The 27406-nt window shown below is 39.9% G+C and overlaps 1 protein-coding gene across 1 annotated transcript; it reads left to right on the plus strand.

Annotated features, from left to right (window-relative positions):
- The first annotated feature begins 6923 nt into the window (after positions 1-6923).
- Positions 6924-25973, plus strand: bcl10 (BCL10 immune signaling adaptor). Its single transcript, XM_084410349.1, has 3 exons — positions 6924-7200; positions 11228-11516; positions 23669-25973. The coding sequence occupies exons 1-3, from the start codon at positions 7150-7152 to the stop codon at positions 24064-24066; spliced, it is 738 nt and encodes a 245-aa protein (XP_084266475.1). The 5' UTR covers positions 6924-7149; the 3' UTR covers positions 24067-25973.
- The last annotated feature ends 1433 nt before the right edge of the window (positions 25974-27406 follow it).

A 27406-nucleotide genomic window follows, 5' to 3' on the forward strand; every position in this document is an offset into this window, starting at 1 on the left:
TCCCAACACTGATTTCAGTCGGGTTGAGGTCTGGACTTTGACTGGGTCAGTGCAACACCATGACTCTTTTCTTTTTCAGCCATTCTGGTGTAGATTTGCTGGTGTGCTTGGGATCCTTGTCCTGTTGAATGACCCAGTTTCAGCCAAGCTTTAGCTGTCGGACAGACGGCCTCACATTTGACTCTAGAATGCTTTGGTTTACTGAGGAGTTCATGGTCGACTCAATGACTGAAGTTGCCCAGGTCCTGTGGCTACAAAACGAGCCCAAATCATCAGCCCTCCACCACCGTGCTCGACCGTTGGTATGAGGTGTTTGTGCTGAAATGCTGCGTTTGGTTTTCTGTGCATTATGGCCAAACATCTCCACTTTGGTCTCGTCTGTCCAAATGATATTGCTCCAGAAGTCTTGAGGTTTGTTCGGATGTAACTTTGCAAACTTAAGCTGTGCTGCCATGTTCTTTTCAGAGAGAAGAAACTTTCTCCTGCAACCCTTTTAAACATACTAGTCACATCTTTTTCTAATTGTGCTGCCATTAACATTTAACATGTTAACTGAGGCCTGTAGAGTCTGACATGTAGCTCTTGGGTGTTTTGTGATTTTTAAACCTTGGGGTGAATTTGCTGGGACGTCCACTCATGGGAAGATTGAAAACTGCCTTAAATGTTTTCCACTTGTGAATAATCTTACTCATTGTCAGTTTTTTTGGAAATGGCCGTATAACCCTTCTCAGATTGATGGCAGCAACAATTGCTTCTCTAAGATCTGTTGATATCTTTCCTCCTTGGCATTGTGTTAACACACACCTGAATGCTCCAGACCAGCAAACTTGTGCAAACTGATGCATATTGTCTTTTTAAATCAATGCATTGTTAACTAATAGTGTGATTTGTATATGTACATCTCTGTAAAACATAACTTGGACACAGTCACCTCTGATAACAGATCACTGTAAATTGTAATGTAGACACATGATGCGTTTCCTCTAAAGCTGCTTTGAAATTATGTGTATTGTGAAAAGTGCTGTACAAATAAATGAACTGAACTAAATTGAATTTAATTTTTATGAACAGACACGTTTCGGTGCATTCACATCGTTTCCACACACATTCAGGAGTGTTTTTATCTGTCAGGTGTATGTTGCTGTGTTTAGTAATTCTGAATGGATAAGTGTACTGTATAGGTATATGCAGTCAGGTCAAGGTGGTTGGTTTAGGTGTTTTTAAGCATCTTCGTGTGGTCCTGTTCAGTATTGCAACTTGACATGTCTGAAACAAGTTCACGATAAGTATGCATTTAATCGTGATTTAAAACACTTTAATCTATTGACAGCCCTACAGCTTATACATAATCTACAGTGAAAATCTGTAAACTGACATTCCCAGAATTCACTGTGTGACAACTCAATTTGATGGTTTTAAATTGTATTACTTGTTTGTTTTTTTCTTATCAGTTATTTATACATTAGGGATTTATGTTACATCTTATGTTGTTAAAAGCATTGTTTTAGTGTCATGTGTGTCACCATGATGGTGTTTTGTATTATTTCTATACTGTATATCCTTCTGTATATCAGTTTTTCCCTCAGCTTGTGGAAAAGCTGCTTGTGAAGAACTTTAATTCATCATGTGGTTTTTCTCTTTACCATCCGTGTTATTATGCGGATGTCAGTATTATGTTTAAATCCCTGGTAGTCAATAGATTTATTACTTAAAATTCATCTTTGATCACCAAAATTACATATTTAAATGTTGAAAAAATGTCTTCATGCCTTAAAATATCTTGAATGTAACTCGACACCCTTGCCTCATGTGTGGTTCTATTAGTATATGCAAATCCCGCCTCCACTCACTCACTGCAGCACAGAGATCCACTGGTTGACGATCACACGTTGATCTGATTGGTTACAAGGTAGTTTGTGACGTCAGAAACACCAGCGATTTCAAAGCGTGTTTTTGAGACTGTCTTTGGTTCACTGCAGTTTTAAGGAGGAAATACTCAGCAATGCTGTCGACTTATGAATTTACACATGGTTTGTCTTAAAGCATATTAAAAACACCACATAGAACAACAATTAACAACATTATTTCATTTTCATTTTATTTTATTTATATAGCACAAATAAACACAACAGAAGTTGACCACAAGGTAAAAGTCCAGGAAACATGAAATAAGGAGCAAAATAAACCATTAACACATAATGTAATAAAACTATAATTGAGATTTAGTGAAATGCCCGGTCAAAAAGATAAAACTGTAAACTGTAAACTCATGTAAAGAGGACAGGGATCTCAAGGATAAGGGGAAGCAATTCCATAGCCGAGGACCGACCACTGCGAAAGCACGATCCCCTCTCGACTTAAATCGTGAATGTGGCTGGGACAGATTATAACTGCTTGTGGACCGTAGGCACCTACGTTCAAAGTTCAGATAGGTAAGAGGGTGCAAGACCATTTAAGGATTTAAAAACAAACAACAATATTTTAAAATCAACTCTTATGACGCACCGGCAACCAGTTAAGAGACATTAAAATAGGAGTAATATGTTCATGTTTGTGAACCCCAATTAGGAATCTGGCTGCAGCGTTTTGAACCATTTGCAGCCTTTGTAATGGAAAACTAGGATATTCCTGCATATAAAGAATTACAGTAATCCAGGCGGGATAGAACGAAAGCATGTGTGACTCTTTCAAGCTCTTTAGGTGATAGTAAAGACTTTACTATAGATAAAAGATTAAGGTGAAAAAAGCTTGATTTAACTACTGTGTTTATATGTTTATGCAGCTTAAGGGAGGAATCCAAAGTAACTCCCAGACTTTTAACTGTGGGTTTGATGTAGGTGTACAGGTTTGCAAAATTAAAAGTGTTTTTTTCCATTTCCTACAGAGGGCTACCACAATAACCATTTCCTAACACAATAGCCTCAGTTTTGCACGCATTTAAATATAAAAAATTTGAGGACATCCAGGATTTTATGTTGTTTAAACAAGCAAATAGGGTTTCTAGGCCTTTTGTGTCTGTGCGCTTGAAAGGCAGATAGATTTGAGTATCATCAGCATACAAGTGAAAAGACACTCTGTGCCTCCTAAAAATGGATCCTAGCGGTAACACGTGTAGTGAAAACAGAGTAGGGGCCAAAATGGAGCCTTGTGGAACGCCACAGGTAAGAGGAGCTACAGACGAGAGAGCCTCAATGCCAAATGAAAAGGTTCTGTTTGTAAGATAAGACTTAAACCAGCTGAGAGCGCTTCCTCGATGCCCACAAACTCTTCAAGGCGTGACAACAGAATTCTATGGTCAACAGTGTCAAACGCTGCACTCAGATCTAAAACAAATGACAGACTACCCGGAATCGAGAGATAACAAAATATAATTCAAAACTCTTAATAAAGCAGATTCAGTTCTGTGGTTAATCCTAAAACCAGACTGGAATTTTTCAAGGATACTATTCGCATCAAGGAAACTCTGTAACTGCAGTAACACAGTTTTCTCAAGGATCTTAGATATAAAAGATACATTTGAAATGGGTCTAAAATTTGATAAATCAGTAGTGTCCATATTTAGAATTTTCAATATTGGTTTCACCATGGCATTTTTGCAGAGAGCTGGAACAAAACCTGTGAGAAGGCATTTGTTTATGAAGATCCATGACCCAGCATTGTGAAATATCTGTTTAAAAAACCAAGTGTGAACAATGTCAAGAGATGAGACAGTAGGCTTCAACTTAGCATCATCTGTTAAACCAGATATGGTAATTGGCTCAAAAGAGTTTAAAATCCTGATGGCCATGGGAGTGTCTGCAGGGACAGAAGTCGAAGGAAATATGGACTGTCTAATTGTTACTATTTTCTCCACAAAAAATCTCAGAACATTTTCACATGTAGAAGCAGATTCAGTTAGATAATTATTACCTACAGGGTTAAAAATAGAGTTTAAAATATTAAACAAGATCCTAGGATTGTTTGAGTTGTTAGCTGTTATCTCTGAAAAATAATGAGAATTAGCTGTTTTAACAGCTGTTTGGTATGATATTAAGACTCCTGTAATATCTCATAGGACAAAAAACTAATATCACCAACAGAGAGCCAGGTCTCCGTCACAAATAAGAAGTCTATGTTCCCGGTGGTTATAATGTCATTCAGAATAAATGTCTTATTGCTCAATGATCTGGAATTTACTAAGGCCATCCTAATTGATACAGAATCACTGACCGGCTGCGATACTTGCTGAAGTGCCCGTTCCAATGAGCGAAGGTGCCGCTGATCCACTCCACCACGCCGTAAGTAAAGGACACACCGCCGCAGAGGCTGCACTGACGAGTCCCCTGTTAGATGACAGATCCAATGATAAGGCGTCTCCCGAGAACACCTCGCAATGTAAAAGCCACGATCCTCCATGTACACGAGCGTCCTGACGAGGCCGACCAACCAGTCCAGGCACCAGGCGCAATTTCAGCCTGACAGCCATACCGCCCGCTTTTCCTCTCCTCCAAGGCAGTGCCCACGGCACACGGCGCAACCACACAGGTAGAGTCATCGGGAAAGGAGGAGGCGGAAAGCTGGAGCACGTGGCCGGCACATCTTTGTTACAGCAGAACTCCATTGTTGTTCTAATGTTAAGCAACGTCTGGCGGTCATACATAGGTGGTGTGGTGACATGGTAGGCAACACTTTGATTTATTAAGGAAAGGAAATATATGACTGTGTGCAGACAAGCAAAAAGAAATCCAGAGAGACAGACGGCAAGCCAAAGACAACGGCGCCATCTTCCAATGACCCTGCCATTACATTTCCATTAAAAACTTGATTTTAAGCAAAGGGGGACTTAAAACAATACAAATCAAGTTTTAGTTGCAGAGTGGCTTTGCTACTTGGATTAGCCAGTTTAAAAAAAAAAAATGTATTAAAAAAAACATTTAATTACAGTTTTGAACTGTAATGAGGAGTAAGCCAGAAATGAATAGGACATAATTATTCTGAAAGTATTATTACAGTTATTAGTAAGTTTGCACATTAATATGAAAGGATGTAAGAAACTGTACACAGCCTAATGAGATGAAGTAAAAAAAAAAAAAAAAAAAAGACTGGGATGAATCCTGACCCAGAAGGGGGAGCCATTGTCCTCTGGTCAGCTTCTGTCTGACTGGAGGAAGACTTGTTGTCATAGCGAAATGTAAAAGTGCCTATTTAAGCGAGTTTGTCATTGTACTGTTTTGTTGTTGTGTTTTTCATTAGGAATAAAAATGAACTCACCATTCAAGCAATTGCCGCCTCCGACTTGCTGATACTTCAAAAGCAAAAGTAGCCTAAAATGTGCAGTTGCACACACGAATGGTGGTGCATGTTTTTTTTTTTTTTTTTTTTTTTTTTTATGTATTATTAATTACAACTGACATATAAAACAGAAAATCACAGTACTTCATTTTTTGTAAACAACTTTTTTTTATTCTGATTGGATAATTATCAAGATCGAGGCCAAGCCTTGTGTATACTATTTTTATGTAGCACAACAACAACAAAAAAAACTCCCATCACTGAGGGCCCCTCTCTGCGCAAGGGCCCCTGGGCACGGGCCCAGATTGCCTGTATGGTAGATCAGGGCCAGCATGATATCTGAACTTTTGCGCCAAGGTTGTATAAAATGCTCAAGTACTATGCTTAACCCCTTAAGTGTCACCGTCACACATTGCCCATATATATTTAGAACAATAATATCTTAGTAAAAACCTAAAGTAATATTGACAAACTATATATCATTTGAAAGCTTACAATCTCTAGTTTTCATATTTGGTGGCTATTTAAAAAATAAAAAATGACTGAGGAGCAGTAATTTATCAATTTGCAACAAGAATATTTCATATTCGTGTTTAGGCCTTTATTTTGAAAAAACATAGCAAAAGCAAAAAACATGAAAAATCATGAAAGATTGGTAGAAACCTCAGTTTTGTTTTCATGCCAAGAGTTCAAAAAATAACACCAATTCAATTTTATGAGAAAAAAAGGTCTGAAAATGTTTTGAATATAAAGAAAAATATTATGGATTCTCGATTTGTGATGCGGAAGCGAGCTATAACGCACATGTGCTCTTTTTGTGTGTTTATTAGAGGTTGAAATCAAATCAAATACTGCCAAACCACCCATACTATTTCTGAATAGGATGTATACTTCATAAATTGTATGAAAATGATAGAAATACATGGTTCAGATGATCACTCAAAACATAATATGAAAATGGAGGCGCCCTTATATGGTCAGTAAGGAAGCTTGGTTGTCCATCAGTGAAAAAGTTTGGTACTGCGCCCAAATAAAATCTTACCGAAAGCTAATTTTTTTGAGATATCAACCTAAAATTTGGAACACAATTTGTTCAGATTTTTGTGACAGTTGTGGGGGGTGACAGTTAAAGGGTTAATTAACTTAACTTAATAAAATATACATTAAGATATGACACACTGTTACATGTAGCAACTATTGTAATAAACAAATGGTGCATAATTGCAAGCCAGTAACATTACTCAGTACTACTACTTAATTGAATAATTATACTGTAGCAATGATACATTTAAATACTGAGTAGGCCTAATATTAATTGACTTCATATACTTACTAACTTAGGGTTATGGTTTGGTTTAGTTGCTTGTAATTATGCATAATGTATATTATAGTGTAACGGACACTGTAAAAAAAAAAAAAGTGTTACCAAATCAAGTGTAACCTTGCAAGAAACAAACAAATTGAGAATCCTGAAATAAGATATTAATAAAGGAACAGAACCATTCAGAAGAATCAGAGAAATGATCCGCAGTGGTTTCCCATGTGGTAGATGAAGATGTGCAACAGCACAATTAATGCAGATGTAGAGATTACACACTGAACAAATATCAGGGCATGGAATTGTGACGTCGTGCGCCTCTATGCGTCAAATAAGGAAGTTGGAGATCCCGGTAGTTCCCCTTTACTTTAGAGAACTATCAGATAGTTCAGTCACAACAGAAGTACTGAGTTCTTGCTTCGCCAGCGCATGTTTATAAAAGTCTATCATATAAATAATCCTTTCATTCTTTTCCCGTCTTTGACGTTGAATTCGTGGTCATATTTTCTCACCGTGACTAGTCGAGAACTCAGACGAGGTGAAAGCAGATAACAGGGAGGATGGAGGTTACTCACCTGACGGAGGACGAAATGGCCGATATAAAGAAGGAAGTGAGTAGCTATCGTGTGGATGAAAGTGTGCGTTAAACAGATTGTCTGTGAACATGTTTGCGAGTTTGGCAGATTTTGCGTTCGATAAAGTGGAAGTGGAAGTGAAAGCGGTGTGAGCCGGTCGGTCGCTGATCATAAACCCGATCGGAATATATTTATTTGAGGATTTTCATTGAGTTGCTGCAATGAGCTGTAAACAGTAATCATATAAAGTGCACACTTGAACTTTCAGGCATGCTTGTTTATTATATTGGCCTGTACGCGATGAATTAGATTAGATACTAGACATAATATAATTAAGTTACTGTTCAAAGTTTGTGTATGTAACTCAGGACACTTCAATAACAAAGGTTAACCTTTATTTCTATGAGTATCTCTCCTGCTTCGTTAAAATAGTTGTGAGAATAAAATCACTAGTGTCTGAGTAAACTTGCATTCCTGTTATTTGGTTATATTTCAGTCCCCCAGACTTTTTAACATAGACGAGTGGTTCACCAACATGGAAAGCTTTTCTCAGTACTTTGGTATGTCCATTATAATGAATAAAACAATTTTTTTTTTATCATAAAATAAGGCCTTATTTCTATCTTACACCAGGCATTATGTCACGTCCCTAAGGCACTTCATTGAATTTTTACTATGGGAAATCTAACAAAATGTGCACAGTGTCTATATATATATTTTTTGGCAATATTGTAGGTATTTATTTGTGAAAAAAAAAAAATTCTAAAAAATGAAAGCTATAAAGTTATGTCCCTCAGTCTGAACTCGACCCTATCATGCCAAACATTCTCTTCTATAATAATTTAGACTCAACCCATAAGTGACATCATTTCCCAAAAATGACATCATTCAGGTCTCTAATAGTGCTGCAGAAGATGGTAACTAGTATCATACTTTTTAATCATATTTTTAAGGCATATTTTAGTCAGGGAGGGCACTGTCAAGCTTAACAACTCAACCCCATCACATAAAATTAAGATGGAAATAGATTATTTTAAGCATATGCAATGCACTTATGTAATTTCTGCCATATATGGTCTACTCTCCTACACTACACGAGGAGCAGTGGCCATTTTGAGCAAAAAACCTCAACGATTTGTGGTTGGCATGTTCAACTTCAAATCATGACAAATTGACAACTCATCATTTTGTCATAAATAGAATATTTGATGTAATGTGTCCAGTTATGTCAGGAATGGCAGCCACATCAGCAGCAGAGACATGTTTTGCATGCAGATATGTTGACCCAGAAAGAAGGGCCCAATATGAGGGAGAGATAGGGGGTGTTTCTCAATATGCGTTCTTAAGCGATCTTGCGTCCTTGTGTTCTCGTTTTACGTCATCATTAACCGTCGAAGTTCAGACCCAATTCTCAAGAACGCAAGTACAGAGGACGCATTAAAGAACCCAGATGTGTTCTTGATACCGAGGATGCATCGAATGCAGACTTGAGCTAGTACTCGCCTGGTGTCCCAGAAGTCATTGCGGCCAGTTCCGAGTTCGTTCTTCCAAGGAAGCTTGGCAAGACCGGTCTCCACGAGAACACAAGTCCGTTCTCTGCGTTCTTGGAATTGAGAAACAGCCAGGGACTACATGAGCTTCCTCCCGGGTTAGTGACATCACAAACCCTAAAATTTACATAAACCCCGCCCCCGGGAACGCGATTTATAGATTATCATGACAGAATATGCTAATCAATGACTAGAAGCACATCAGCTACATAAATTCATCAACTAACCATTCAGAAATGTCCTGTTGCATTCCACATGTTGTCACTTCTTGAGTCTCTCCATCTTTGTCTGACTCCGGTTTGAAAGGTTAAAGGCTAAAAGTTTTTGAGATTTTGTGTGTGTGTCTGTGTGAGGTAATCGGAGCTGCCAACACACACACACACACACAAGCTCTTGGAGCTCCGCCCCCTTGTGCCGGGAGCAGCAGCTCATTTGCATTTAAAGGGACACACAAAAATGGTGCGATTTTGCTCACCCTCAAAACGTGACAATTTTAACATGCTATAAAAATATCTGTGGGGTATTTTGAGCTAAAACTTCACATACACACTCTGGGGACATCAGAGACCTATTTTACATCTTGTGAAAAGGGCATTACCCCTTTAGTTCTGAACGTGTCGCGTGTTCATATTGCACCAATTGAGACACTGCACTCTGTGTTAGCATTCGTACACATAAGCCCCTTTCACACAGAGATTCCGGAAAATACACGCATAAAGTGACCCGGGATTTGACCCGGGTTTGTTTGATTTTGGTTCATTCACACTGCCAGTGATTTTCCGGAATCAGAGAGTGCGTTCACACACAAGCCGTAAAAATTCCGTAAAGACATGTGACATCGATGTGACTTGTAATGTCTCAGCAGCGTCTTAAGTTTGCTTATGAGCTGCGATTTCTCTCTCGAGAAACCACGCTTGTGCATTCTTTTCTCTGATTCGATCATAAACTTGCGCATTATGTACCGTTTCACAGCTGGCGAACGATTCCGGCTTCAGCGTCATCACTACGACACGGCATTATTACTAGAGGTCTTCACGGGTCCAAAAATTCGTGCCCGAACCCGAAAGAGACCCGTAATGTGCTACACCGAACCGACCCGGACCCGTCTATTATTTCAAAAGCTAGACCCGGACCCGTGGAGATCCGAGAAATGCCTAACCGGACCCGACCCGGACCCGTCTATTAATCGTCTAACCCGATTGTCACATATTCCACCTTAAACTGCTATTACAAATCAATAAACCTGTTGCGAAAAATACAACTTTTTGTCTTACCTAATTTAAGGAGCCGAGGTAGCGTAGTCTCCCTTCCTTGTAACGTTAACGTTACCTGACTGGCTGTGATCATGCATTCCTCCGACAAGAAAGTTATCCATGTTATTCCTCTCGTTTTTATCAAGTCCAAGCTTAATCCACTCATTATTTCAGCTTCAAAAATCCACTTGCTGTCACGGTGACGGATGACAAATGCAACTTTGCACATGTAACTTACATTCTGACTCGAGTTAACTCGCATAATAACTTTGACTGTTTGCCCTTTTGAACTATAATAACGATTGCTCGTTCAGTGCCATGGCCGCTGACGTTATTTATTTGCTATCATCTCCGTGCTCTCTGCTCTGCATTGAGTCTGAATCTGACCACTAAAACTTTAAGATTAAACAAGACGGTTAATCTATATTGTAAAATCTAAACTGGTTCACTGTGAAGACCTCTAATTATTACAGCTTTTGTTCACACAGCGTGCATTGTTACAAGGTCCCCATCCCCGGCATCGATGTCGGCATCAATCCCGGGTCATGTTTGCGTTCACACAAAACGTTGCTCAACGTTCTGGCAATTTCCCAGCAATTTCCCGGGATCATCGCGCTGTGTGAAAGGGGCTTTATAGTACACATATTCGGTGTTGATTTCTACCGAAGCTTCGAAGCTCAAAAAATGGTATTCGGACCAGCCCTAGAATTTGGACATGCCTCTTGGCTTACAAAATATTTTTCGTTACTATAAAGTTTGGAAGTTGGCATATTCAGAGGCAGGGACAGTGTTTTTCAACTCCGGTCCTCAGGATACCAGAATGTTTTAGATGTCTCACTAATTAAAACACACTGCTTTATAGAACATACTATTTTAAAATATCATGATATAATTTCTTTGACCAATGGTTAAGTGTGTTGTGATTGGTCGAGCGCTTCGAGTGTGTTTGGGAAAGTCCTGCCCCTTACCATAACCACCAGTTTAACACACTGCTAACTAACTCAACCAGGCCCTGCCCCTTTATTCTGCGTATGAATTATTATAATAATGAATATTGTGACGTGTTCGTTCCCAGAAGAAACTCAAGACTACAATGGAGGCGTTTCAGGAGTTCAGAAACACTTACACTGATATAGAGAAGAACTGGAGCTTTGCAAAGCTTTTTCACTCTCAAACAGCAACATTACACATTAAAGAAAGATGAGAATGATTGTAAATGTCAGCCTGTAAGTATTTCACTTTGGTTCTTTTTCACGGTAGGCCATAGACCGGTTACGACCATACCTGGTGGATAAGATCATTGCTGAGCGGCACTTTGATTACCTGCGCTCTAAGAAGATCCTGACCAGAGAAGACACGGAGGAGATCAGCTGCAGAACCACCAGAGGGAAACGCACTAGCAAACTGCTGGATATCCTGGCAGAAAACCCACGCGGTTTAGACGTGCTTATCGAGTCGATCAAGTGGGGCCGAACACTCAACTTCATCATCGCAAAGATCACAGATGAGGTGCAGCGCGTGAAAAATGAGCGACTGGAAGCTTTAAAAGGTAAGAAAGAACATAAATTATTGAAAGGGGTCATATCATGAAATCAAATATCGTTGCTGTCGAGTGGAAACCCTGTGTCTTCATATTGCGTGATTTTTATTTTTAATTTATCATCACTTTTGTTCACCCTTTACGTCTTTCTGTGGGTTTTGCAAATATCTAACCAATGAAAAGTATTAAAAAGAGCTTGTTACTAAACCTTGTTACACCATTGGCTCCTCAAACTGTCAGTCAAAGCTCATAACTCCGCCCCCTCTATCGTGACTGTAGTGCTGCATGCAGTTTGTCTCTGCTTGTTTGCAATGCAAGGGTGAGTAATGAACTGGCTGTTTGAATAATTACAACGTTTACAAGCTTTAAGTCTAGTCTGTGAGCATGTTTGAGCTGTTTTAACTGAAAGCATATCTTAAAATATGTCAGTGCCATTGTTTTGTCTCAAGATGCACACCAGTAATGTTTTTTTTTTTTTTAAGGCATGTTTATAAAAGCTACTTAAATGTCCTAATTGAACTAAGGCCTAATCCTGGCTTAATATAAGCCCTGACTGTGAAACCAGGCCTATATATATAAAGGCTAATGTTTTATGTATTTGAGGAGCGAAGAAAAGTGTCTTAGGGGCCGCTCACATATCGCGTCTTTTGCGCGCGCAAGTTCGTTATTTCAAATGTAGCCGCCGCATCGAGATAAAAACATCTCAACTTTTCAGAATGCCGCAAGCGCACCGCAGGTCACGTGACAAGAACCAAGCTTAGCAACGACAGACGCCTCCGGAGCGCAACCACCCGAGCGCTTTGGAAAAAGGAGAACGCGGCGCGCCTAGCGTTTTCGACGCGTTTTTATGCGCGATATGTGAGCGGCCCCTTAGTCTGGAATTTGTCGTCGAGTCACAGCCAATACTGTATTAAATACCCTGTAAAGCACTTCGTCTTTAATATCATAATATCGAATATACAAAACATTTCCGACATTCGCTGGACAAAAACGTTGTGACTCCATTGGCGCTTGATTTTAGTAAAATCTTAATAATATTGTAGTTAATAATACACATAAGTGTCAGACCACATATAAAGCCGTTATCTCAACTTTGACAATATGGTGTTTAAATATTTTAAAAACTCTTTATTCCATTTAATGAACGGTAGCAGTTTTGTACATTTGAGGTTTCCGCCCGACAGCGACGATATATAAAATGTTCCTAATTTTCTATTAGATGAAAGTACACCACTTTCCAATCTCAAAGGCCGTTTACACATGTATTAGGATACGTTTTGGTTATTTTGACCACAAGCTGTCAGGCGTGACATGCCTTTATCACTAAAAAAGTTAGTAAAGTAATTTTTTGCACCAAGAACACTTATATTTGCAACAAAATAATTTTCAACCCTCATTCTGAACCTCAGTAAATGGCCATTGATATGGCTAACATTATTGTTAGAAATAAATCATCCACTTGTGCAGAGACACGAACACACTGTCTAAAAACTGCACACCAAATTATAAAAAGATCACCTCGTCCTCAGAGTGACGTTACATGGAAGCAAATAATCTGTTGGGAATCAGCTGGATTGAAAAGCCTTCATATAAATATGATCCCATTTATTCCCACTGAGCTCGATCTGAACGACATTTGGATTGGACTGGAAGGTATGGATACTTTGTGCATATGTGCAGTGCCATGATGCGTATATTTACATACGTTTTACGTCATGCAAACATGCATATATAAAAGTCAGCTTTGATTTTAGATTTGCAAAAACAACAGTTACTCTGGCATGACTTTCTGCGGTTCTGAACGCGTGACTGAAGTTTGTTCTGAACAACACATGTAATGCACATGGACATGGGATTGCTGATGACAATCGGATTGCAACGTTTAGGGATAATATATACATATATATAACGTTCAGAATACCGAATCAGATTGAATTCGTTCCGACTGATGAAAATTAGTGCCTTTTGTGGTGGAAAGAGAAAATGAGTCATTTTGGTTTGGTTTGAACAAATGCTATTTTGGAGTGAGGAGGAGTTTTTAAGGTCTGAAACTTATTTTTTATAGAATAATTACCTTTTATATGTCAAACATTTTTAAGGGCAAGCTCAAAATGTTTTGGACCCCATGCACATCTGTGTTTATCATTGTCCACTTGTGATTTGATCAGCCAAAGCGTATGTAAATAGGGCCAAATGTTCCTTCCATATTAATAGTTAACGGCATTCACACTGAAGTATGATATATGATTTTTATTATTAACAAGATCCATTTGCTGCATTTGAAATTAGTTCATTATTTTTGCAAGTTAAACATGAATAAAATATGAGCGGATGCTGATGAAAACAGTGACTCAAAAAAGACTTTCAGCCTTTTTCGTTTTTGGCCATAGGGATGAAGTGGCAGTGGTGAACGGTTTACATTTTGAGTATTTGGCTTTTATGACTCATATAGTATGATATAGTGAGAATATGAAGCCCCAAACTGGAGGAGGAAAACACACCTCAGATTTATTCAGAGGCACAAACTGAGCAAAAATATGCCATTTGGTGCAGATGCTGATACTTGCATGAAATGCATATAAATATCAGTCATCATTCTATATCTTCCAAAAATATGTCTTAGTAAGATGATTAAATGCTTAGTTTTATGATCAAAGCTCTGTAGTTTGAAAATGAAATGTAGCCTATTGCAATACAAGTATAATTGAGAGATGAAAAAATAAACCTTGATAAAGCCTGATGATCATATTTGAGACTCATGATTTTTCTACAAAATTATGTCTGGATAATCAAGTAAACCGAAGCTGCTTCAGTCCAGTTGAAATATTACTAAAAATATCAAAGTTATTAAGGTTTACTTGATATAAATCAGTGCAGATTTGACAGCAGAAAGACACGTGAAGCACGAGCTGGAGGACGTTTGTACAGTTATACTGAAAGACTTTTACTTGATAAAACAATAAAATCAAAAAATGTTACAGATAAAATCAATCAGACGACAGAAGGACTGGAGTAGATTGAGTGAGACAGGTTTATCAGCAGTTTTGATCATTTAGAGGCCTTAGAAATGTGCGTATCAAAGATAGGCTTTATAGGGTTAATGGTTATTTTTTGCAGCATAATTAGTTCAGATTTTAATCTTAGCTTGAAAAGATGTTTGTTGTATTATAGCTTTAACAGTTGAGTGTATTTGTTCTTAATGTGTAATTTTGCTATTTACGTCTTCAGATTTATATCTCATCGTAGAATAAGATCATTATAGTAGTTGAGTTCACAAAATTAAGAATGTATCAGAGTAGACCAGGGGTTCTTAACCTTTTTGATGTCGGGGCCCAAATTTTACAGTACAAAATGGCCCAGGGCCCATTCAGATATTAGCACAGTATTGGTTTATTGATCTCACACTTGGTTTGATTTGTATTCAATAACTAAATGAAATCCACTTGCAGTTTAACAGTTTATTATTCATGTGTATGTAAACCTTCACATACAATTATTCAAGGAACAAATCAATCTGCATCAAGAACAAATTTAAAGGCTCAAGTCAGGCACAAAAATCAGTTAGATTTGACAAATTATACTTACAAAAAAAAAAGAAAATGTTTATAAATAAAATAAAAACAATAAAATGTGTTGCTAAAATAAATAAATTCAAAATAATATTTTTCAAATTAAATAAATAAGTTGTAAATGAAAATTGAAATAAAGTGCAAATGAAAAAAAATATATATAGCTTTATAATCTGCATAATCTGCATATCGTGAATGCTTAGGCCCCGATCACACCTGACGCGTTTTTTGCAATGAGAGGCGCCTTTTTTCAATTGGTTTCCTATGGCAGCGAGCGTTCTGCGCGCTGTTTATGCGCCTCGCGTTTTTGCAGTTGAAAAAAAAAGCAACTCCGAGCGGAAAAAAACGTCTGACGTCATCGCGTTTTTTTTCCACTGTCCAATCGCATGAATGGAGAGGCGGGCCTTCCGTTTTAGTGATGAAAGCTACAGTTGCTTGAATGCCCGGAGAGTGCGATGATGGAGGATAAACTTGTGGTGCTCTCTCGGGTTACCAGGAGCTTAACGACTTCACGAACCGTAACTACCACAATGTTAACAGAAAGTAAATAAAGTTAATAAAAGGCTGATTTGACGTTTACTTGACTGACAGGACAGCTGTTACAGTGGTCGCCTAGCAACATAAAAAACGCAGCGCATTGCTCGTTCTGTGTAATGGTAACGGTGAGAGTCCACTACAGTGGCAAAACTCCGCTCAGTGCCACTGGCAACGCTATAACGCGTCCGCTTTGGGGTGTGTCTGTTACGAGTGTGTTTAATCTAAGTTTTTTTACAACACACCAGAGCATGTGAGCGGAGTGGAGCGGGAGCGAGCGGGGAGCGCGAGCGGGCGGATCTTGGACAGAGCACAGAGCGGCAATTTCAAAAGGACGGAGCGTCGCATTTCCCGCTCCAATTTCGCTCCGCTCCGCTCACACCACGAGTCTGAAGCATGCTCAGTCAAGCCTGACCCTGAATCCATTTGTCTTGCACAGTCATCAACAGTAGACTATTTTCAGGCAAAACTCGGCTCAATAATGGAGTTCAAAAAGTAAAATGAGAATTCATACAGGTGTAGCCTATCAATATAAGTCGCTCCGGAGTAGCCTATAAGGCGCATCAGTCAAAAAATGCGCCATGAAGAAGAAAAAACATAGGCCTAGCCTCGCACTGGACTATAAGTCACATTTATTTAGAAATTTATACAAAAAAAAAAAAAAAATGTTATGGACGGGACAGTTCTCCGTTACGGACGTGAGCGCTCTGAAGGCGGCACTAACGGTACGTTCACACGGGGCGTCAGCGTCAACGCTTAACTGAAGGCGTGGCTGAAGTTTGGCACTGACGCCATGGTCATAGCAGCGTCAGCCAATGAAATTAGACAGGAACTCAACAACAAGCTTCATTGCCGTGATTGGCTGCCGCCTGGCTACTGTATTTGCATAGAGCGATCCTGATTGGCTGACGCTTCCGTCTGCGGGGCTTCACTGGCGTTGCTCGCGGCAGAAGTTGAAAAATTCTCAACTTCTGCCGCGAGCAACGCCAGTGAAGCGCCGCCGACGGATCCACAATTCTTTTCGGCAACGCTTGACGTCACCCATTCAAAGTCAATGGGAAGCGTTGACGCTGACGCCCCGTGTGAACGTACCGTAAGACTGCTTTAAAACTTTCACTCAGACCTCAAACAGAAAGCACAAAGCCTGTCTTTAAAATTAATTTCGTTTTGTATTAATTGTATCTTAATTTTAATCAAGGTTTCATCAACCATTGTCTGGATTTAATATTATTAAATATTAGAAATATATTAGAAAATAGATAACCACGATACTAAGGCGCCGGCGTGAACCTGGAGTTTGTCTCATGAATGAACCGAAACTCAGCGTATAGCCAACTTGCCTCACACACCTGAGACATATATATAAAGCTTGAAATGTCTACTTTTAAACAGAACAATTCAAAACGAAAGAAAACAGACTGCTCTCCCGTATGAAATGTGCATTTCTCTCAGGCGCGTTCACTACTGCGAAGATCACGAGTCAGCATCTTTCCAGCCGACAGACATAAAAAAAATTAAAATGTCTTCTGCTATATTTTACATATTCATAATCATTTTGCCGGTTCGTTGTGACAGCTTTTAGGTGCCCTTACATGTTACGTGAACGCATCAGCACTGAAAACATAGAGATTTTTTTTCTTTTGGGGGCATTTTGTTTGTTTTCAGACTTTCTCATTTGCCTGCGCGATGTTAGAGGACGCTGTTAATAAAATTGCGAGTAGGCCTACACATTGGATTCACGTTTATTATTATAGGATATTTAAAAAAATACCCCAGTTTTTATGCCAGTCGTATCATTTTAATCATTTTTGTTGTATTTATCCGCCACACACCTTGAAGGCCGGTCCGTGTCTGATATTGTCTGATTTTAAACCGGTCCGTGGCGCAAAAAAGGTTGGGGACCGCTACAAGTAATATAGCCTACATGTAGATTTTTTTTCCTTTTTTGGAGCGAGCGGGGGGTGATTTGAGTGGAGCGCGAAGCAAACTGGGTTGAGCGCTGAGCAAAAATGAGCGGAGCGGCCTGATGTAGCTTTGAGCGGGGGAGCGGAGGGGTGAACAGTTCAGTGAGCGATGAGCGGAGATTCTCACCGCTCCACTCCGCTCACATGCTCTGCAACACACACACACAGTATAATCATTAGAGATTCACGGGATTACATTAGAAATAGACCAGCTTTGTTTCCAAATGCACCAAGCAAAGATATCCTTTCAATTGTATACACTTTTATAAAACCAGCCAATATAACACATCCAAAATGAAATATTTAACATATATAACAACTGCAAAGCCTCTAATTCGTAAACAAAACGATTTACGTACTAAATTCAGCAATAACACCGGCACAATTTGCATATGTTTAAACTCTCAAGACAGACGTAACATCCCGAACCTCACAGCAATTGGCTGCCGACCGCGTTTTTCACTTGATATTTGCATAAAGTCAAGACCTGCCCAACCTTTTTGACGCTCTCGGTCGCTCTCAACGCTTTCTCCGGTCCGCTGGCAATCCCAAAATGCACTGCGCGAGCGTGAAGCTCAACTTCCATAGGAATGAATTGAAAACGCTCACTCCGCTCCGCTCGCAACGCGCCAGTGGACACGCACCGTAAGTGCTGTGCACCTCGCGTTTTCGAACCTGAAAAACGCGTTAGGTGTGATCGGCCCCTGACTGAGACATTAATTTACTGCCACTAGTGGTGGGATGGTGTACTGTAACTGTCTCATGGATAACAGTGGTCATTCTGGTGTCTTCAATTGATAACTTGTTTGGTCCCGCGGCCCTCGCGTCCCACAGGTGAAAAACGTAAAAAAAATTGCGGCCCTCCAGGTGGCGCTCGCGGCCCAAGCGTGGGTTAAGAATAGGTGGAGTAGACAACAGTGTAAAAAAGTTATAAAAGCCAGGTAATATTTTACCACATGAAGCAGTTTTAAGGTAAACATTGTATTACACAACAGCAAAAGCTTGTGTGTGAGGCTGTGAGCAGAGCTGTAGACGTTCACTCATAGGGCCCTATCTTTCACCCAGCGCAATTGACTTTGTACACCGACGCATGTATCATTCCTATTTTGCACCCGACGCACAGCGGACTTTTCCCTCCACAGACGTACGTCGATAAATTAGGGAATGAACTTGCGCTCCCGAGGGCGGTTCAGCGAAAAGAGGAGGCGTGTTCCGGTGCAAACGTTCCCTGGTGCTATTTTGCAGTTTCAGAAAACAATTCCGCCACAGACCAGGAAAAACCTCAGTAAAGTAACGTTATTCAGATGCTATTTTAAGGGCGCATGCTTGGCTATAATGTAGCGTGTGCACAACGCGCATACACTTTACTTATCTCATCTACACTGACGCAGCAGTTGCCATTTTTGCAAACCATTCATAATTACAAGGAAAAATATTCCACACGAGGGAAATCATTGTGGTTTCATCAATTCCCCACAGACAAAATCAAGCCCCGCCCTACATTTGTTCTTGTTCCAGAAGCGTTTCACGTTCCGGCACACTAGAGAAGAAAAGACGAGCGCAACTTCTGTTTCATGCTGACTATAAAAAGCCCTTTGCATGTGAAATGAGAAACAATGGGCCCTTTTTTAACAATCTGAAAATTCTGGGCCAAAACCAATTCCGGATGCACTTGGCCGAAAACATAAAATAAATAAATAATCAATTAATTGTACTTATTTAACAATCAGCACTCAAATAGCTAAAACTGAGTTGTACAAATGTTTAAACGACACTTAAGGCAGTTTTTTTATAAAAAGTGTTTAATAACAGAATCGTTCCACTCCAGTTTTTTGGTGAAATATAAACATTTGAATGACAACATTTAAATTAACTGTAATAATAAGTTCTAACAGATTTATTCTAACATGCATCAGATAATGAAGACATCACTAACAGATTAAGTACAAATATAATGAATATGTAATACAGTGCATACATTTAGCAAAATGCTCTTCTCTAGAGTTATTTTTTCTAGTTAACTAATGAGTTTATGGAGATTGAAAAGCTTTCTTGAGGTAAATGTAAGGTTAAGTGACATTGTAGAGCCTACAAGATGTTTTATTGATGTCTTTCCCCTGTTGAAACACTGATTGAGCGATTACATGAGACATGATTCATGAATTTCAGTTTTATCATTCAGTTTTTTGTTCATTGATGTTTATTTGCTGCTGTAACTAGTAGTAAAGAGGAAGAGATGATCGGTTCAACTGAGACGCTACAGCGGAATTGTTTGAATTCCATAATAAAATCTACAGAATTGTTGAGACTTTGCTTCAAATGAAAGTAATAAAGCACAAAGCTTATTACGATTTTTGGACGTCAGGCGCGCTACAAATGTTTAGTGTTTTTGTTCACACATCAACAGAAAACGGCACAGACTAAAAGATTTAGATTCAAGAAACTATATCATTACAGATTACTATATCATTGCAAACACGGCAATATTCCATGAAAATAAGACTTGTCAGTTTTGATTTCATGCTGACTGTAGGCAAAGGCAAGTTTCAAATCAGTGCTTATCCCGGGAGTCTAGCGCTAAATTAATCCCCTATCTTAATCCCCGGTTACATGCAATTTGTAGGATGGTTTGTATTTATTTATGAAATATTATCTAGGCTCATTTATTTATACTTGTAAAAAACACAATACATATTTGTTTCTCCACTGCATTTTCACTCAAATTGATCGAGTTTTTTTGCAAAATGCTGGATTTGTTTGTTTAATTATGGCACAATATTAACTCCATAATAAAGGCCTGGCGTTGGACGCTCCGCCACGTCCGGGACGAGGGTGTTAAAGGACTCAACAGGTTTTTCACACTGGAATCATAAGGTTGCACAGTAGGGCCGACAGAGCCGGGCCTCTCAGTGCTTCTACCCGTTTAGGGTGAGAACACGGGAGGACACGGGCTCTACATGTAGGCTATAATATCTAGCAAACTTGTTAGATGTCGCCCAGCCCGCAGCTCTACAGATATCTTTTAGCGACCAGCCACGTGTCAGCGCTCAGAAGGATGCAACGCCTCTCATGGAGTGAGCATGCAACCTGAGCGTGCAGAGCACGCCTTGTGCTTGGTAAGCCAAGGCGATGACATCCGCTATCCAGTGGGCCATCCTCTGCTTGGAGACAGCCTTTCCCTTCTGCTGGCCTCCGTAACAGGAAAAAAAAACTGGTCTGAGGTCTTGATACTTTAAGTTGTGTCCACGTACAGTTGCAGAGCACGGATGGGACAGAGCAAAGCCAGGGCTGGGTCTGCCTCCTCCAGGGGCAGCACTTGCAGGTTCACCACCTGGTCCCTGAAGGGAGTAGTAGGAACCTTGGGCACATAGCCCGAACTCTAGGCACGATTCGTCGACCAAAAATGCCTGCAGGTCCCCTAACCTCTTGATAGAGGCCAGTGCAACCAGCAGCAAATTCTTCATGGAGAGAAGCTTTAAGTCTGCTGATTGCAGAGGCTCAAAGGGAGCATCCTGGAGTGCTCGAAGCACCAGGGAAAGTGTTCAAGCAGTTCAGCACCGACTGAGCGCGTTCCTCTGTGAGGCGCGCTGTCTTTGCGACCTAATCCAACTCCATACAGAGGATAGAGATACTCTGCACAGTGGAGAGTTCGCTCTTTTGTCAGTTGACCTGAAGACCTAACAGGCTGAGGTGCCTGAGCACGAGGTCCCTGTGTTCGCATAACTGATCTCAAGAGTGTGCTAGTATGATCCAGTCATCGAGATAGTTTAGGATTGTACGCCCCGTTCTCTCATGGGAACAAGGGCCCCCTCCTTGACTTCCGTGAAGACACGGGGAGACAGGGACAGCCCGAAGGGCAGGACCTTGTACTGATAAGCGGAAGCGCAGAAAGAATCGAGGAAGAATGGAGACATGAAAGTATGCGTTCTTTAGGTCGATCGCTGCAAACCAATCCGGGGACGGATTCATTCAAAAATGCGTTTCTGCGTGAGCATTTTGAACGGTAGCTTGTGGAGACTCCGATTCAAAACTCGCAGGTTCAAGATCGGTAGTAACCCACCGCCTTTCTTGGGTACAATGAAGTAGGGACTATCGGCTCTATCGCGTCCTTCGCCAGTAGGACTGCGATCTCCGTTTGCAAGACATGGCCAGAGGCGGCCCGTAGCAGGGTCTGAGTGTGCTGTGCAACACTTACCTGGTTCCACAGGGCAGGAGGCGGCTTGGATGCATTCTCGAACTCCACGCTGCTGCCCGCTGGCAATAGAAGAGGCGGATGAGAGTGGTGAGGATTCTCTCCTCCCACTGCTCTCCGGGCAGTCGCAGCAGAGGCACAGGGACTCCTCCCCATTTGCAGGAACGAGAGTCTCGACCGTAGCTCCGAGATGGTCATCCTCCCACAATGGGTACATGACTCATCCACGAACGCTGCTTCAGCGTGTTCAATGCCCAGACATGCGATGTAGCACTCGTGACCATCCCGTAATCCCAGATAACGGCCGCATCCAGAAACACACAGGTAGAGTGACATCTTTAAAAAGACGCACTCCACCCGTGTAAGCTCTTTTAGGGACTGCTCTCCTTAGTGCTGAAGCACGCAGGGGAACAGTCGCAGCGGACACAGACAGGGAAGTGTGCAGCCTGTAGTGCGCTGTCTCTCTCTTCACGACAGTCTTACCAGCCGTGAGAACGTCTTTTCTGCGCTCTTGGCGCACCATACCAGCTGTGAAAACAGCCTTTTTGTTTTGCTCAATGAGAAGAAAAACAAAAAGAGAGAGAGAGAGAGAAAGAATCGACCACGTTGCCGCATTGAAACGCCTGCACCAGACAAGAGAGGTCCCGTTGAAGAGCTCGCTCGTTCTCATATCACACTCAGTAAAGTACACAGCATCGAAGTGCTCGGCTCCGAAGCAAAAAGCTGAAGTGCAATCGCCCTTCTGCTCATTATATACCCGCGCTGTGTGGCAAAGCAGCTGTTGCAAATGATTGCACGCCAGTGTGCATTGGCTCGTTTAGTTTCACTCAAAGTAGATTGGCCCGTCTAGCGAGATTTCTATTTGTCGGTCTCGACGTGGCGTCGACTGACAGACTGAAGAGGAACAGGAATAAAGCGAGTATTTGCTTTATAGGCCAAACCTGAGAAAATGGCACCATCTTGTAAAAAAGAGTACATTTTTTTTATTTTGATGCCTTGCCAACAGAATGAAAGCCCTATTAACAAAGACTGCATCATTTTATAGTTAAATGGCCCTGGGATTAAAATTGCGGTTGCAATGGGGACATTTTTGACCAGAAGGTGTTCCTGGTGTAATATAGATTTATTAAAGGAAATGAGGACGTCTATAAAAATGTCTATAAGGTCGCACAAGGGTTAAACTTTATTTGGCGCAACCAAGACTTATAAAGCATATGTAATACACATAAATGTTTCACAGTTGGCAAATGTTATAACTACATAACGAGATAAACACCTTTTATGTAATAAAATACTGTACCACCTCACAAAAACATAAGGAATAAATATAAATAAAGATTATTCATTTCCACGCTGTTCTTTTACCGAAGTATCATCGGTATTTGATGTGTAGGTTTGTTTTCTTCTGATGAATAGCTGAATTTCACTGGTTACCATTTTTCAACATCGGAATTTTTCAAAAGAGTCCCACATGTGTAATGGCGCCAGTGACGTTGAAAACCATTTTAATATGCAAAACTGTTACCAAATCACAGCAGTGGGTGTTTACCTCAATGTGTAACGACGCCCATCAAAACAAGTGTTTGAAAGAGAGGGTCAAAAACAGAATAGAAAATAGCTTATTACTTCAAAAAAATTTGCTTTCATTTTAAGTGGACCTTTTAATTGTACATTTCATGACCCCTTTAAAGGTGTGCAGCAACTGTCTTCCAAAGCTTTCAACATCTGGAGACTGTGGTTAATAAAAGAAGTTGCCTTTAATTCACAAGTAATATCCATAACTGATAGTTTGATGGGAGTAGTTTATTAAGTTTCTTGGTTTTCTTAAAATCAATGTTTTTTGTTTATCATGTAAGGCCTCCAGACATGACGATATTAACCCCATATGTTCATGTTTTGCAGCGGGGTCCTCAGCCAATTCAACTTATTCATGCACAAAAAGTGCAACCAATGACTTCTCCAAAATGGACTTGGACTATGACAAGTACTCCACTATATGTTATCATCCTGAAGGAGAGGCGAGCACATCCGCCTCGGTGGTTACGGGATCCTTTAACCTGCGCTACGGATCGGGTCGAGGGAACGAGGCTGTGTCGGTGTGTGGAGGCAGCGGGAGCATGAACGTGTCTTCCACAACCTCGTCCAGCCTGCCTAAACCCGGAGACCCGGGAGCTCCGGCTGTTCCTGATGAGCTGGAGACGGAGGACGTCGACGCCACGGTCTGTGGGAGTGCTGGAAGTAGCGGAGACGCCAATTTCCAGCCGCTGCGCTCGCGCTCTTTGTCTCCGCACATGTCGTAGCGTAACCTTTCAACGCAAGCGTCTGCATTCCCTCTCTGTGTGAGATTAAGAACATTTTACAAACCAATAGTCTGTTATGTCTTTCAAACGTCTTTCACCAATCGAAGCATAGTCACACTTTTACACAAAAAGTGTTGCTGCTTGTTAAATTTGCTTAAATAAAATGAGTTAAAGCAACACAATTGCTGAACGTTTTGTACCTGCTTAACTCTTTCCCCGCCATTGACAAGTTTTTCCTGCAATTCCAAATCTGTTATACTGTAGAAGATCTGTGTAAACCAGAAGGAGAGGATAGAAGTTGTTTACACACGTGTAAGCTAACGTGATCATCAAACATACGGCATATAAATCAAAACTGCCTAATGTTACTGAATGAAATGTTGAAGCTTTTGAAGCTTTGGGAGTGTTGATGAACTCGATCTACTCCATCTATGGACAAAGTCTTTTACAAACACAACATTTTTTTCAGCTTTTTGTTCGAAAATTCATGTTTTTTTATTAAACTTACTAACTTTGCTAAAAAATAATGAATGAAGCTAGAATAAAATGTTTTGTTGTTGCTGTTGTTTAAAAGCAGAGGTTCTGTTTTTTCTTTTGATTTGTACCATGGTCTGTCTGAATACTCTACACCGATTGACTGGAAAGTGTGCAATAAAACAGTGTAATAAAGTAGTTCCAGTCAGTTTAATCACCGCTCTATATTAATGCGCTGTTTTCATCGAAGCGCACACACGCATAATACGCCCTGCACACATGCAGAAACATTGAGGAGCACAGAAACATATCAACGCTGCCCCGCGACTCTTATTAGTGATAAAATAGCTTTGCTAATAATAATTTTGCAAATAATAATTTCGCTATGAGTAATGAGTAACATCGCTGTTTTTTAAGTAATTAATCTCTCTCTTTCTCTCTCTCTCGGTCGATAATGAATTCAAATAAATGCTATAATTCATTCATTCAAATAAATGTAATCTTAAGCACTACTTTAACTCTGTGTTTGATTCAAAGCGGGCAGAATGCTAGATCTATTGAAAATAACGTCAATTTTACCCTTCCAGTCAAAAATTGTGCTACAAACAACAATAACAGCTTAAAGTTGTCAATGCTGCCAAATGACCATGGTATACTCTGAAAAATGCGGGGTTGTTTCAACCCATGTTTGGGTCAAATATGGACAAACACAAATGTTGGTTTAAAATGAACCATTTAACCAAACAACCTAGGTTAGTTTAAACCAACGGGTTTGGGTTTGTCCATATTTGACCCAAACATAGGTTGAAACAACCCAGCATTTTAGCAGCAGTCTATTAAGCGGGAAAATTAAACCATTTGAATGCCCTCCGCGAAGGCAACTGGTTATTTGCCTCCCCCGTTTAATGCACAGCTAGCCGTGGATTATCCCTAACATATTGACTGTTTACAAATAAGTGCAAGAAAATATTCAGGCGGCCATGAAAGTTTTGTGAATATAATAAAAAATGCTGTCTGGAAACTTACAAATAAAACACTGGTGGGGAAAGTTAAAAACGGTGTCCAGTCTACTGAAGTTTACTTGATTGTTTTTGTGTTGGGTCTACCAAACTCTTTTTTTTTCTCCGCATTAACTAAAACTGATCAGTTGATTTTTAGCTCCCAGCATGCTTTGCTTTGGATCAGGAGAGTAAATGTTGAAGTGTCATGGAGTTTGACATTTAATGCTGAAGTTTCTGTGGTCTCTTTTTTGTGCAGAGTAAAGCGTGTGTGGAGAGGTTGTGGGTGGCTATGAGTAAAGTTTATAGTGTAAGTTGCTCCACTCAATGAGCAATATCTGTACTAAAATCAGTGCAGAAATGAGTAACTTCTTACATATTCATTGTAAACAGCTACAGAAGATAATCTACAACAATAAACAGGAGTTCATATTACTTATTGTTCCAAACTTGTATGACTTTCTTCATTTTCTGGAACACCAGAAGAGAAGTTTTGAAGAATCTTCACACTGCTCTCTTAAAGACAATGCAAGTGGATGTAGACCTGGGACTGTCAGGGTCATAAAGGAACAAACATGGCATAAAAATACCAAGCAAGTCCGTATGACTGCTGTAATATCTTGGATACTAAAGGAAAACTCAAGAATCTGTATGTAATCTTAATGGTCTCTATATTCACAGTAGCCATAGATATACATTACATGTTAGGGACGCTGACTCTGTATATGTCTTTAAAGTACAACTTAAGACACATTTATTTGCCATGACCCATTCATCCTTTTGATGATCATTTATTATTTTTATTTCTATTACTATTGTACTATTTTGTCTATCTTACTGAGATGATGTAAAGCACATTGGTCAACATGTGTTGTTTTAATAGTGCTATACAAATAAAAGTGACTTTGACATTGATAGCTTTGTGTGAGTAACCACTGAGAATCAGCTGTGCTGGTCACCATTCACTTCCACTGTATGAAGACGAGCCGTTTGGATATTATGCTATAATTCCTTTATGTTTTACACTTTGAGAGCCCTGTGTTTTGTTCCTTTTAGTTGTACCTGTCGAGCTGCTGTTGAATGTGTGCACATACAGTCAGAGAGCTGCTCATAAAGACTAGAGTAAATGATTTCATGATGATAATGATCGTAATTATTAAGAAGATCTATTGTGCCCTTTTTCTTTTCAAAGTCTTGTTGTTTTTGTGTTCTTCTAGAACAGGTTTTCCTGCTAGAATGTTGATTATTCTCCTCATATTCTCCATTGTTGCGGCTCCTCTCTTCCCAGTCTGTCAGTAACGCTCTGTTTACTTCCTGTCTCTATGAAGCCCCTCCTTCTGAAAAGCACACTGTGCTCTGATTGGTCGGCTGGAGCAGTGTGTTGTGATTGGTCGAGTGCTTCGAGTGTGTTTGGGAAGTGTCCCGCCCCTAGAAAGTAGAAAGTGATTTTTTTTTTACACTGTAGGGAAATGCATTTTCAAAATAAAATTTGCATTCATTCACAAAAAAAATTGATTTCATGAAAATATAAAATGTGGATTTCAAATTTGAAATGAATTGGAACTGACTGTAGGCACTATATTAATCACCATACACATATTCAATTACTTTACTCCTTCAAGGACATTATAGAAATATCATCTTTCATACTGACAGCCAAAGTAACTTGTATAAACATAAAGTTTTATGACACTTATTTGACAATAATGCTAAAATGTGTTGTTAAAAGATTCAGCTCTCAGTTTTCAGTAGCACTATATTTTACAGTCCTGTTCCCCATGTGCATACTATCCACTTATTATAGTAATTAAAATAAATGGGTAATAACTATGTACTTAACCCTGGACCCCTAAAACTAACCTTTACCC

Source organism: Rutilus rutilus (assembly GCF_951802725.1).
Source record: "Rutilus rutilus genome assembly, chromosome: 6".
Lineage (NCBI taxonomy): Eukaryota > Metazoa > Chordata > Actinopteri > Cypriniformes > Leuciscidae > Rutilus > Rutilus rutilus.

What these genes read in the sequence shown, in the direction of transcription:
- bcl10 (XM_084410349.1), top strand. Translation starts at nt 7,150, where the DNA reads ATGGAGGTTACTCACCTGACGGAGGACGAAATGGCCGATATAAAGAAG. An exon ending in TGGCCGATATAAAGAAGGAA is followed by an intron (nt 7,201 to 11,227) that starts GTGAGTAGCTAT and finishes TTTTCACGGTAG; the next exon opens with GCCATAGACCGGTTACGACC. An exon ending in GCGACTGGAAGCTTTAAAAG is followed by an intron (nt 11,517 to 23,668) that starts GTAAGAAAGAAC and finishes CATGTTTTGCAG; the next exon opens with CGGGGTCCTCAGCCAATTCA.